The sequence below is a fragment of the Arabidopsis lyrata genome (assembly GCF_000004255.2).
Source record: "Arabidopsis lyrata subsp. lyrata unplaced genomic scaffold ARALYscaffold_3, whole genome shotgun sequence".
NCBI lineage: Eukaryota > Viridiplantae > Streptophyta > Magnoliopsida > Brassicales > Brassicaceae > Arabidopsis > Arabidopsis lyrata.
The window spans coordinates 22,514,476-22,529,551 of record NW_003302553.1 but is presented as its reverse complement, the minus strand read 5'-3'; the positions used below and the strand labels follow the sequence as shown (position 1 = coordinate 22,529,551).

Here is a 15,076-nt window from a genome sequence, read left to right as displayed (position 1 = left end):
TAAATGCTTTATTAAAGTTGCAATGATTTCAAGCAGGATAATGTTTTATAACTAAGAATAACTGATATTTTAGAGTTTTAATTTGTTTCCCTTCTTTTTGTTTCATTTTTTTGTTTGTTAATAACGATAATCTTTTTCAATAGTACAAAACCACACTTGCGAAACATGAGTGTTAAAAGACACTCTATGAAGTGATAGAAGATAGACCTAATAATATAATGCGTTCTGGTCTCTAGTAGGGTAAGTTTTGTATTTTCGTTGTGGTTTACTGGTAAGCTTTAAGACAAATCCATGGTAAAAGATCAAAGTAATACGTACAACCGACTATTATTAAAGTTGAATATGTCGACGATACAAAAAATGGATGAATATCTCACGTTAATTAAAATCTTTATATTTCGTCTCACTATATGCATGTACGTATATATCTAATGTGGATGTTGTGAAAAATTAAAATATATATTTGAAACCAAGGAAAACTCAGTTGTTATATAATTCGTGATAACAGCATATTATCAAACTGAATGATATATCATAGGCCGATGTGACCTGAGCAATCTCACTAGCAAGAATGTCATTGTTAAATGCCTTAAATGTAGTCCCTCCGTTTCAAAATATAAAGCGTTTTAGCTAAAAGCACGCCGATTAAGAAGATCTACTTTTTAAAAGTTCAGTCAATCATAAAAGAGACTGCATAATAAAAATAATCATAAAATATTAAAATAATATATAATTTACATAGAATCTTGAAAACGACTTATATTTTAAAACAAAAAAGTTTTTCCAAAAAGCCTTATATTTTGAAACGGAGGGAGTATTTATCAATATAAATCGGATCACATGCATTTTTAACGTGAACAAAACATCTTTGACTTCGAATGATAGAATATCATAGAAATCAGAGGAATATAAAAAAATAAATGACAGAATTGCTTATTAGTTTGTTTAAGAAAAATCAGGAGGTTTTTTGGTAAACCAAAAAATGGTAGAATTAATATAAAAACTTCAGTAAGAAATTTGAAATATATATATATATATATATATATATGTATGAAATTGTGTTTTCCTCTATTTTGTTTTGGGGATAAAATGAATACTGCTTAGCATTTTGGTTCCAACTGATGATGACTAATATGAATACATATCCAAATGTATATTAAGCTTAGCCTTTTTTAGAATTGGAGAAACTTATATTTTGGAAGATCTCACTTTCAATTCGAAACACATAAATTAACAAAAAAAAATATGAAAAATCATTATCCATTTCTGCTTAATGGGGAAAAAAACAACCTTAATGAAAATTTAAAATTCACAAGTTTAGGGGAATATGTTTTACATGTCTTTTGGGAGAAAAGAAATCGAACACTCGTGCAACAAGAACAGATTTAAATTCAACGGTCTTGCTTTTTATAATAAGACATAAATAATGAGATCCCACCAATAAAACTACTTATTTATTCGTCCGACATGGATTGACAAGAACCCACTCTATGATTATACGAAGTAATTTATTTTATCATCACAGTTTATACGATGTATCAATATAATGATGCATTTATCACTGTAACCTTCGACAGTCCACCTTTTACATGACTAATAATAAAAAAAATTATTATAGAAAGGAATGATCTTGCTAATTAAAATACGTATTTATAAGACAATAATAATATCACAAATTAAACTACGAGATATAGGGTCTGATTGGTAACAAGCTGTTAGCTGTTAGCTGGAGCGGTTAGCTGGAGCTGTTAGCTGGAGCGGTTAGCTGGAGCTGTTAGCTGTTAGGGAATAGTGCAAAGCTGTACAAAAGAATAAAACACGAAAGCTGTACAAAAAAATAACGCAGAACAAATTTTAAAAATTTATTCTGATTGGAAACATCATAGCGGTACACATAATAAATAATATTAAAAATTTAGAAAGAAAGAAAAAATTATATAGAAATGTACTTTAGTATATAATTACATATGAAAATTAAGATTATATAGAATGAACAATATTTTATTGTTAGAATAATAATATGAATTTACTAGTCCTATAATAAATAAAATTTTCTTTATTTTGAGCAATATAACATTCCAAAATAATTGTTTGAGAAAAAAACCATTATTTCTAATGAGATTTTTTCATAGGCTGTATTATTTACTTTTTTGGAAATCTTTATCTGAACATTCGAGACTTTTTTTTTTTGCATTATACATAGTTACAATTATATTTTATAAAGTTTAATTATGCGGTTAATAATACAGTTAACCGTGCGGCTAATCGTACTGTTAAATAACGGTTTTGATACGTTTCCGGTATATTAACGGTTACGGTTAGTATATTTTTTTTAACCGTAACTAATCTAGTTTTACGGTGAATGGTTATGGTTTTTAACCGTTTTATACAGTTACGGTTGAAAAACGGTCCAGTTACGATCCAAAATACGGTTATGGTTAGCTTTTGGTCATGCTTACTATATGTTAACCGTAACCGTATGTTGTACCGTAACCGGACCGTTTCTCAACCGTAACCGTATAAAACGGTTAAAAAACGTAACCGTAAAATATAATTAGTTACAGTTAAAAAATATATTAACCGTAACCGTTAATTAACGATAAACATATGAAAACCGTTATTTAACCATATGGTTAACCGCATAGTTAAAACTTTAAAAATATAATTGTAACTCCATATAATGCAAAAAAAATTATCGAATATTCAAATTAAGATTTTCAAAAAAGTAAATGATACCGCATATGAAAAAATCTACGTTATAAAAAATGGTCTTTTTCTCAAACAAATATGTTATACTGTTATTTTGCTCGAAATGAAGAAAATTTGGTTTGTAACATACTTTTTGATTTTATGAAAAGTATTATAATAAGTTAGGTAACTCGTAAGATTTCGCCTCCGATATTAACCGTATTGTAGTCATCAAATAACTATAACCGTAATTATCCGTAACCGTTGTAACCGTAACCGTAACCGTATTTAACCGTAACCGTTATAACCGTATTTAACCGTAACTATTATAACTGTATTTAATCGTAACCATATTTAACCGTAACCGTTTCAATTTATTTTTGTTTTTGTCCAAAAAAACAGTTTTTTATTTTTATTTTTTATAGTGTACCGCTTTTCATAAAGCTTTTGTGATTGGTAACTGTCAAAGCTGTACAAAGCTGTACAGCTTTAAAATTGGTTACCAATCATAGCCATATATAATTTTGACAAAACAAAAGAAAACTAGGAGATATAGGGTTTGAATGGTAACCACTTATAAAAGCAGTACAAAGTGTACAGCTTTAACATATACCAATCACAAAAGCTTTATCAATATCGTTACTTAAAGTTTTACTCTCAGCTTTTTTGTATAGCTTTTTTGTACAGCTCTTTCTTATAGTTTTGCACTATTCCGGTAAAGCTAACAGCTCCAGCTAACAGCTAAAAAACTTGTACAGCTTTTGGTTACCAATCGGACCTATATATATATATATATAACCAGTTTCTTTACAGGACTTCTATATATCCAAGTTGATGGAATACTAACTTACAAGCGTCATCATAATAGGGTAAGTAAATTTCAGTGGACCAAGTAAAAATTAATCCAATAATTCGAAGAAAAAATAATTCTAGCTACACGAAATACATGATAATACATGGTCATACATGCCAAGTATGCATGTCAAATATATTTATTATTTTTCAATCACAAAAATTATTTTTTTACCATAAAAATCATTAGAATCAAATCTAATCCCTGTTCTAAAAATCTCCGCCTAACCCGATTACTCTCCGCTTAATCGCTAGACCCACCCTCTCCACCTCGATTAATAACTAATCCCTTAAAAAAAATCAGTCACCCGATTACTCTCTGCCTAATCCGATTAATTCCCGCCTTATCCGATTATTTTCCGCCTATTCTTACATATCCCGATTATTTTTTGATTGCAAGTATAAAACAACTCTTTTTAATAATTTAAACTTTTTTTCCGCCTATTCTTTTTAACAACTCTTTTTGATTGCAAGTATAAAACAACTATTTCCGCCTATTCTTTTGTATTTTAAACATTTGAATTGGAAGTTTGTGATGTTTTACAATAATTTATATTCAAATTTTTAATAAAAGTCATAAATTTTAATAAAAAATCATAAAGATTTGCCTTAAAATAAATTTTTATGTGTTTACTAAAATTTTCAAAACAATATTAGATTAATATATTTTTAAAATATTAAAATAACCCTAAAACTAATCTCCGATTAATCCCCGATTTTAATCCGATTTTCCGATTAATCGATAGGCCCATACCGAACGCCCGACTAGCGCCTAGCGATTTTTCAAACACGGAATCTAATACGTCTGAGTTAATTTTACAAGTATTTTTGCTAAAAGGGAAAATCCCAGAAAAAATCTCCAAATGAAAAAAATTTGAGGTTTTAGTCGGGAGGTTTTTTCTGGGATTTTTCCTTGCTAAAATTAAAATCGTTAGATTTTCTATCATTTTATATATTAAAAATAAAAATTGCAAGCTTTTTGGTTGTTTATACGTTATTACGAGAATTGTTTTTAATAATTTTATTTACAAAAGTGAACAATTATACAAAAAAAACTTTAGACTAAAGAGTATGCAAAATTTTCTATATTTTTTTACCATGCAAAATTTAGACTAAAGAGTCAAATGCTCAATTTTTGAAAATTATTTCCTAATTAAGTCATACGTATTGGGTTTGATTCTAATGATTTTCACCTTAAGAACTAATTTTTGTGGTTGAAATCTTTTTTTAAAATAGATTTTGTGTATATAAATATATCAAATAAGAAGTTAATGATTTTAAACTGAAAATGTATAAATTAAGCAAGTCCTTTACTTAATTGATTCTAATAAGATTTTCCGGTTTTAATTTTAAATTTAATATCTTAAAATTTTATTAATGTTATGCTTTTTATTAGACCTTTAGTTTAGTTTTGAAATTGAAAAACTAACTATTATACAACACCAAATAAAACTATTTTTTAACTTTGTTTCTAATATCAAAATAATTAAAAGTTTTTTGAATATTTTTGTTGATCAACGCTGGTCTTAGCCGGATTTAATCGATCGATGTACCGGAATTGTATGTCTATGGTGTTAACCACATGACGTCGTATAGTTTATATATGTGGACATACAATATATTTACTTTGTGTAGATGATGATACAATAGCAGAGGCAGATCTACAGATCTACCCCTATTAAAACATGTTTACTTTATAATTTTCTTTTGGATATATCTATTTTCTTAAAAAATAAAAAACTGGTTTAAAATATAAATATTAGTATAGAATGTGCTCTCAAAAAAATTATTATATTATTTAATATATTAAATTTTGCTATTATTTGATATATAAAATTTTGCCCCTGGTAAAATAAATAGCTAGATCCGCCACTGTACAATAGTATATTTGACATATTTGATCATGCATTTTTATATACTTCGTGTAGCTAGCAAACTTTTTTACTAATTCGAATATAAATTAAAACTGGAAGAAATTATTACTTTATGCATATATTTAAGATTTGAATTACATCTATGTATTCCATATTTTTACTTGTAAATTTGACTGCTTATATAGAGAGACATTTTTTGGTTTATTTCTTATGCTTTTTCTGTTGTCCAATTGTTTAATGATTTCGGATTTCAAAGACGTACGCTTTCATTTGATAGATATTTCAAGATAGAAGATCGTTAAAAGCATTCAAAAGACCGCACAAAAATAATGACTTCTCAGTTCTCACTATTTTTTTTTTTTTTTTTTTTTTTTTTTTTTTTTTTTTTTTTTTTTTTTTTTTTCTCAGTTCTCACTATTGAACTATACTTATATTTGACTAGAAGATTGAAAATGAATTGGTTTAATTCTTAGACTATTGAATTAAAAATATATCTATTCTAGTTATTACATAATCAAACTCATGACTGCAACTTGTTTTTCAAACTGGCCCAAATTATAGCATATTTGTTAAGAATTAATTGGTCTAGATATAACTCAAAGTCATATTTGATCCAATTCTTTTTTTCACCCATAAACACGTGTTAGACCTAATTTTTGTAAACATTTAGGAAAAGTAGGGTTGAGAGAAAATAGATTTTGTAAATGACAAAAAAAAAATGATGAATTCTTCTAGGAGCAGATTTAAAAGATAAGTAATAGACTTTTAAACTTATAAACTATCTTTAACAATGACACACACAATAAATATAAAAACTGCATCATTTTCTACGGAACAGAAAACGACTACTTTAGGTTGTTGACTATATTCACTCAAATTTGGATTAAAAAATCAGTAACAAAGACTAAAGAATGTATAATGTTGTTCTAATAATGCAACTCTATATTGAACTCCTAATCGGTTTGCGACACTCAGACAACCACAAGTCAATATGTTCTACCATTTGTTGCCTTACTTTGTTTACATAATCTGGTAAGCTGCAATTATTTGATTTACCTGAAAATGAGAATTTGTTATTGCAAGACACTCTTTTGATTTTTGGACAAAACACACAAATGCTTATACCTTCAATGACCATTGGAGATTGAGGGCATCCTCTTATATCAGTTCCATGGCCACAGTTACGACATTTTATGATGTAAGAAGGCACTGGCGCATGAATTTGTTAGCGTCTTTTAAAAAGAAAATGCACAAATCCGAGACAAAACTTAAGCAAAATCGATGTCGAAAGGGATAAGATCGAGTCTTTACTTTCATGAGATGAGTTCTGTTTGGAAGCATGACGCCATGGATCTTCTGAACCATTTGTGAAAATGATTTTGGTTGCTGCATAATCCTCAAAATTTATCATAATGCGCATAGACGAAAAAGCGGGTTAAGAAGGTTTAATGTCACATATATATATACCCGTGAGTCTATCGCCTCCATAGTACAAGTTTGTTGCGTCAACTTTAGGGTAAACACCTTCTCCAAACAGGCTCTTGCATAAATCCAAATGGAACCTAATCAAGTAAGCGGAAAAATAAATAAAAATGTGACTTTACAAAATGTAAACAAATAGTAATTCAAGAATGTTACATTGTATTGATTTGCTGAGATCGAACACTATCATTTTTAGGTGCCACCTGGAAATATCCTAGTTCTGTGCAAACTTGAAACCACCATAACCGATATGCGCTGTCTGCGGTAACGACAGTGTTTCTTAGATGTTTTCGGTTATATGTTCTTACACGTAGCCCCCAAAATCTCATGCAATACTCTCTAACGTATTTAGAATATGTTTCCTGCATTACAAACCCAATCTAAAGTTTAATATTATAATTTCCAATGCGAATGCAGCAAGAAGAGAGACGAAAAACAATGTGAGCTTACCACTAAATCACTACCATTCTTCTTTGCTTCAACAAGCGGGACACATAGTTTATCTGGATTTCCATACTGGAACTGCAAGATTTTGAACAGTCAATATATATATATATATATATATATATATCAGTCAATATGGAACTGAAAAAAATGATTTATGGATAATTCTTACCGCCATAACCGCTGCATCTGCCGTTAAGTATAAAAAATCAGCATCAACATCAAGCTGTAGATTTCAAAAACTTATTAGAGTAAAGAGGGACTTCTAGTTCCATTCTAACAGAGCTAGAAAAAATTAGAAAGAGAGAGACCTCAGTGGCATTGAAGAGGGATTTCACTGCCTTTCTGTTTTCTTTAAGCCCTAATTCGAGGAGTTTATTAGTCTCTTGTAATGCACCTTTGCATTCTTGACCAGCTGACTCACCTATCTTCTCATAATGTAAAAAAGATCAAACTTGTCACCAAAACTTCACACCGTCATAATTTATACTATTTCACCTTAAATCTTGCAAAGAACATTGTTTATTTCTATTCATGCCAAAGAATGACAGTAAAAAAAAAACTATGCATGCTACTAATACCTGCTGATCAAATTCAGTGAATTCATAGACCGCGCGAACGACTGCAGAACTAGCAAGGCTTCCACACGTCAAATGCGGGAACTTAAGCCTAAACCAGGCACTTAAAGCTCCAGAATAAGAAATCCCGAAGAAGAACCACGGATTTTCATTACCACCATTACTCATATTCAACTTAACATTCAAAGATTCCTACATCCAGAAATCATATTAACAAACATAAATGAACCATCCTATTAAAATAGTTACCAGTCCTCTAGCATATGATCTGATCTCATGAAATGAATGTAAAGCAAGCAAGACTTGCCTGGTAATATTGTCGGAAAGCGGCCAAATCGAAAAGGGCTTGTTTTGATGAAAGGTATTTCAGATTCTCTGTAGCTAATGAGTTAAAGGGGGAGCTTTTTCCATAGTACCTATGTTCTAGTGAAACCACACCTGCTTGAAACTTCTTTGCTAATACCTAAATATGTTTATAAAACATCAATCTTCTTAGATTTGTTTTACAAGAATCAAATTAATAAAATCTTACATTTATATAATCATTAGCTATGCCACTACAAGGACCTTCACCGCAGATTATCATAAACAAAGGCCCATCTGGAGCTCGAAAGTAGTCCATAAATTCATAGTATCGCTGTCTGAATTTGCGGTGATCCTGTGAATAACTAAATTTCAAATCTCAAGATTCAAATAAAGTACCTCAAATATATGCATTCCGAAAAAATTACGATACCAGAACAATGAATCTAATAATTATCTTTTAACCAAATTTAAATGACTAACAAAAATTAGATCAAAGTCAAATTAAAGAAGGAAAGAAATCGGTGAAGAGAAGTTACATTAGGAGAGTCATGATCTAGGGTTTGATTAAACCATAGTTCATTGGTAGTCAAGTAATAGCTGCTTCTCGAGACATTATGAGACACGCTACTAGGATGCAATAAGGCATGAGACAAAGTCAAACATGACACAATCGCAGTGAAAGTGGTGATCAGAATAAAGCCGAGCTCCAACGACATTTTTTGAATCTAGCTTTCCGAACGCACCATTTACCATACTTAGCGTGAACAAAATCGAAGAAGGCAAAGGTTTTTTTCTTTCTTGGTCAGTAAATTTTACAATACAAAAATAAAATATTCAAACGGAAAGAGAGGAAGACCACTTTCTAAAAAAGGAATGAAATCAGTGGCTACAAAGAAAAATAAAACAATGCTAGCTACATTAATTACAAGTGGATAACAGTAGAAATGTGGGTCAAAATAAATAAAGATACACTGCATTGCATAGTAAACGTTAAGCTTGTATTAAAAAAAAAAACGTTAAGCTTGTATTGGAAAGAAAATTAATAGAGTAGATAAAAATATTCGATCAAATTTTAGTCATTCGGTTCCTAAGCTATATACCTAATAAGCCAACAATTATTTATTTCAAAACCAATTAGAGTAGATGAAAAAAAAAAAAAACCAATTAAAATCTGGCCAAATTTCACTCCTTAATCAGTAATGCTTAATAGTTAAATGACGTTTCTTGTTGTTGTAATTCTCACAATCTCTCTATCTTTCACACTTTCTTACTCGTTTGTGTTCACTTGTTCTAGAGAGAAAACAAGAACACATTTTACTTTAATTGTCTACTTTGTATTAACTTGGATACACTTCTTACAAAACACACACACATACATATAGTGGTTTCTCTACTTACCACTTGCACTTAGACCATACTTTAGATCATCATGACTCTTACACACTAGACCACACTCCTAGTTACTAACTCTCTAATTCCCTCAATTCACTCTCTTTAGACACCTAGCTACTACTTAGACTTTAACCAAAAACAACATTCTTCTTACTGGGCCTTACTTATTTCGTAGGCCCATTACAACACTCCAAAAACCACAAGCCCAACTTCTTCTTCCTTGTTGACTTTGTCTTTCTTCTCCTTTGTCGTTGACTCTTGTTCTTCGACAACTTCTTCTTCTCCTTTTGCTCTGCTTTTGCATCTTCTCTTTTCTTCATCTTCTTCTCACTTGAAGCTTCTCTTTTGCAGGTTTAATCAAGAACTCAATCTCAACACTTGTGCATGTTCAAAGTTTCAGTTTCGATAAATTTAAGGTTATGACTAGGGGTTTCAAAATGGTTAACCCAACTCAATTCAACTCATTACCCAATGAGTTTAGAGTTAAATGAGTTTATGGGTTACTCAACTCATTTAGATTAACCCATGAACTCATTTAATTTGATGGGTTAGAAAGTTAAATGGGTTGACCTATTAACTTATTAATGTAATAAATAAATTAATAATTAAAATATAATAATAATAATAATAATAAGAATAATAATAATAATAATAATAATCATCATCATCATCAATTCATCATCAACATCACTATTATTTGGCGGGAAAATCACAGATTTACGTTTTTGGCGGGAAAATTACGGATTTACGTTTTTGGCGGGAAAATTTTACATTCTCATTTTTGGTTAAAAATTATAAAAAATTTTGGCGGGAAAATCACGGATTTACTTTTTTGGTGGGAAAAATACATATTTTCGTTTTTGGTTAAAAATTATAAAAAATTTTGGCAGGAAAATCACGGATTTACGTTTTTGGCGGGAAAACTGCGGATTTACTTTTTTTGGCGGGAAAATCACGAATTTTTATTTTGATGGGAAAATTGTGTATTCACATTTTTGGCGGGAAAATTAAAGACTATATTCAATCGGTTTAGAATTTTTGGTTAGACTCAAATTGAAATTGGTTTAGAGATTTGAATTGGTTTGATTCAATTTAACAAAAATTGATAGGTTAAATGGGTAAACAATTAAAACCATTGACCCATTACAACCCAACTCATTTGATTCATAAACCCATTTGACTCAATAACTCATTTGATCCATCAACTCATTTGAGTCAAAATTTTCAACTCATTAGGGTTCATGGATTGAGTTGAGTTGGGTTGACCCATGAATCTTGACCCATTTTGACACCTCTAGTTATGACCAATGGCGGACAAAGAAACAAAATTTACTAGGGTCAAAATATAAAATATATATATATATATATAAACAGAAGGTAAAAATTATTGATTTTTCAAAAAAAAAATTGATTTTAAAGAGAATAATTGGCAAACTTTCCTTTTTTGCTGCTACTAAAAAAGTTTCTTTAGACCCCCAAAAATTTGGTAAACATTAGCCTATGTTTCGATTTGAATTTCTTCCGTTAATCAATAAAATAATAACAATGGACTAAAAAGATATCCAAACTTTGTAGTTCTATATCAAGTTGATAATATGAAATGTGAGAATTTTTTTTATTTTTGTCATTTAGATAGCTTTTCGAGTAGATCTGATGTTACTTTTGTAAACTCTTCTCCTCCTAATTGGGCAACCAATCATGAAATTGTTTTTAATGAATGTGTGGTTGACAAAAAAAAAAAAAAAACTTTTCGAGTATATTATATGATTTTGTATATTTTATATTTTTTTATTTGTAGATTTACCAGAGTATATTAAATTTTTTTGAAGAACTCGATAATCGTATTTTTACTATTTTTTTTTTCTCTCAAAACTTCTCCAATATTCAGATCTAGAGTGGGTTTTCGGCTCCGTTCTTCAACGTAGGTCCTAGAATTGCAAGACGAAGCATGAAAGAGCCAAGCTATCTTCTCCGGCATTGGAGTGGTGTGGAGTTTGCGGTAAGCGTTGGCAGCGGCGGCCCTTCTCGACGGACGAGAGGCTTCTCTTTCGATTTTTCCTGGTTGAGGACGTCAGTAAAGATCAGTGAAGTTTTTCACGGCTCAACCGCTCATAGAGACGTTGTAGCTGCGGCGGAAGACGCTTACAGATTGGTGGGTTTTTTCAATGCGTGTTCGATGGTTAACGGCAGATCCATTTTGGATTTGAGATGGCTTCCACGGGGTTCCGGCTGCTGAGGGCTTGTCTGAGCCATCACCCTTCCTTAGCCACCGTGTCTTTTCTCCATCGATCCACATCTGAAGTGTCAGTGTTTTCCCAACGAACCGAAGAGCTTAGGGAAACTCAACAAAGTGAAGAGAGAGTTCGGAAGAGGATAGTCGGCCGAAGGCTCAAAAGGCAATGAAGGTTTAAAAGAATTCAAACAAGGACATTACGACATTAATGATTGAATCAAAACAGACACATTTAATGATAATTATCACATTAAATAGATAATTAATGTAAATCATTGTGTATAAATATGTATCCCTTAGACCAGGGACATCTAAATCTGGTCATACTATCAATACTAATTGGTCATACTATCAATACTAACCGTTTTCTCTCTACTTTTTGCATATATATTTTATAATATTTTTATACGTATTTTATCTTGTACTTTTAATTTTGAATGTTTAAACCCACAAATAATATAAATACTTGAGTGTGAATCTGACATGCATATCATTAAAACGTGCAGATTAATCTCAAGCCTCACGATGAAAATTTGTGTACCCCCTAACCACACAAATTTTGAAAATGAATCACAATATGTTTAGTCGTTAAATTTTAAAAACCACATTCAAACAGCCACCAGTCATGTTGTGCATGCAGCCTTATTGGTTCTAGATTGGCTTAGCAGGCCCAACACTATATCAGAGTTTAGGTCCCATTTCAAGGTTTCAAAATAACAAATTGGGATTTGTATGAGAAAAATTACATATTAAAAAGGAAAAAAAAAAAAAGGCTTATACATTATATGATGTGAAGGGCGGCTCAGCATCTTTATGGGCCTTAGGGCAAAAACATTTTGGGCCTTTAATTTCTTTTTAATATTATTTTGCTATAAAAAGAATTTTGTATGATATTTTTATTAAAAATTAATTATTAAAACCAAAAACAATACATAAAAAAAAATTATAGGCCCCTGTAAATTTTATTTTTATGTTGTAATCTAATTTATTTATACATTTTAAAATATATTTTTAAAAATGAGTTTGTTAATTATAGGAACATGGGATTGGCCCCTGGGTCGTCTCACCGCCCTCCCCAATATGAGCCGGCACTTAGGGAAAAGGAAAAGAAAGCTAAGACCACCTTTATTGGTAGTCTCTTAAACTAATCTTAGCTAAATCTTAGGTAATTATATAAATTAAATTAAATGCCAAATGTTCAATATTGTTAAGGAAAGTCTCTTAGTTAAGAGACAAAAAAATGAGTTAAGAGACGGACGCGTGTCGCCACGGGATTGGTCGAAGAAGAAATAAAACAGAAAAAAACAACACGTGTGATTCTCTCTCTCTCTATTTCTCGGCGACGCGGGGTTTCCGGTCTCTGGTTTTTCTCCATGATTCTTAGGTTCCTGAGTTGTTTTGACTTGATTCATGTAATCTCCCATAAGTCTGACTTGATTTACTGTTGAATTTGTTTTGTAGTTAGAGAGTTGTGGCTAGAATTTAAATCTTCTTTGATGTTGTTATCTTGCTAGAGATTCTGTTGAATTGCAAATTTCAGATTTCTGGAAAAATATGTGATCTTGTGTTTGATTGTAGCGTTTTATGAATTGTGTTGTTGTTTTTTTGTGTAGGTAATTATCAGGGAAGATGCAAGGAGGTGGTAGAGATCCTTTTCGGTGGTGGCATGTTTTAGACCAACTTCTTTGGTCCTAGCATGAATCTATTTGTAGTTTATGTTCGCTGAAAGAAGCTCGTCTTTCTTTCTTATGGTATGAATCTAGCCTCTTCCCCCGGTTTATAGTTCTTTCGATCTTCTTCATTTTCTAACTTCTCTCATGGTTTTTGATTGGATTCTATGTGATTGCAAGATCATTCCCAAAGCTTTGATAAAAATTGAGGTATGCATCTTCTTCTAGAAGCTCGTTTTTTTTCTTTTTCCCGGAAGTAGCAAACTTGGATGGAGTTTTGAAGTTTTTCTAATGATGAATCATGTGTCTTGAAGTTTGAACAATAACTGGGATTTGGTTCGTTGCATTGAGTTTAGCTTAGGTTTGGCTTTTAATAGAGTTTCTATTTGAGTGGAATTGTAAAATAGAATTGAAGTCTAGTAAGTGTTTGATAAAAGAGAAATCTAAATAATGTGCCACTTACTGTTCAAAAATTTAGCAAAAATGTCACAAAACATAAATCTTTCCAAATGTGCTATAATGGGAGACAACATTTCTTGTCAACCCAAATTTTTGTATGTCTTTCGAAGTCTTGTCCACCAAAAGTCTGTTGTTTCAAAGGTTGACAAAAAATTTTGTCCACCAAATATCTCCTCAATCTGTTGTTTCAAAGGTGGACAACATTTCTTATCTACAAAAAAATTTCGGTTCAAAGTATTGTCCACCATTATGGCACATTTAGAAAGACAAATGTTTTGTGGCAATTTCTGTAAGTTTTGCTACAGTATATGATACATTAGACCAAAATCCCTTTAGAGGTTCCCTTCATGTTATTGTGATGGAAGCTTTATGTGCATACACTTCAATGTTCTTTTATGTTCATACTCTTTGCTATATATGTGTTGTAACCAAATTTTATATTCATACTCTTTGCATTAAAAAGAGGGCTGAGTTCATTCCAGCAATATGGTGGCCCTGTATATAAAGAGCTTCACCAGGAAGTAGATAAAATTAAGAGCAAAACATGACATATATAAACTTGATTCACGGCTTAAGTGCTGCTCTGATTTAGTAATTCATAATGCTCCATCCCCATTAGGATAGCTCATGACCTAATTAGCCATATACAAGTGTAATTATCGAAAATCATGATCCAAAAAACATCAAAGCTAGGAGATGAAAAATCTGCTATTCTTACACATTGACAAGACATACTAATTTTTTCCATAATCAGAGTTGTGTTTATTCAAATGAACCCTCGTGACTTTATGCCAACGACACTGGCCAACGATGTGTTTCACTATAAGTCCTATCTCTTTCCAAGCTTTTTAATAAAACTAGATCGAAACCCGCGCTACGCTGCAGGGCAAATATTAAAAATTTATTTTTTGAAGAATTTGTTTGACATCAAATAATTTTTAGAGAACAACATGCATGAGGTAAATTTAACAAGTGGTGTAAGTTGCCGGTAGTTTTTGTAAATTAATTTGTTTTAATATAAGTATTTATGATAGACAAATATAAAGTTATTTATATATTTTATGCATATATAAAATATAAAATATAGACAACTAAAAT

At 30.7% G+C, this 15,076-nt stretch overlaps 1 protein-coding gene and 1 long non-coding RNA gene across 2 annotated transcripts; one reads left to right on the top strand and one right to left on the bottom strand.

Annotated features, from left to right (window-relative positions):
* Positions 1-6,149: 6,149 nt before the first annotated feature.
* On the bottom strand, positions 6,150-9,002 carry LOC9320178 (probable serine protease EDA2). Its single transcript, XM_021033049.1, has 12 exons — positions 8,761-9,002; positions 8,451-8,576; positions 8,226-8,381; positions 7,922-8,110; positions 7,652-7,768; positions 7,513-7,566; positions 7,347-7,418; positions 7,053-7,258; positions 6,882-6,976; positions 6,726-6,800; positions 6,540-6,623; positions 6,150-6,470 (listed from the first exon to the last, which is right to left on the bottom strand). Exons 1-12 carry the CDS (start codon positions 8,938-8,940, stop codon positions 6,355-6,357), a joined length of 1,470 nt encoding a protein of 489 aa, XP_020888708.1. The 5' UTR covers positions 8,941-9,002; the 3' UTR covers positions 6,150-6,354.
* A 4,466-nt stretch (positions 9,003-13,468) lies between these two features.
* Positions 13,469-13,915, top strand: LOC110230484. The gene is made up of 2 exons (XR_002333592.1): positions 13,469-13,600; positions 13,700-13,915. It is a non-coding gene; the product is annotated as an uncharacterized LOC110230484 (long non-coding RNA).
* Positions 13,916-15,076: the final 1,161 nt, after the last annotated feature.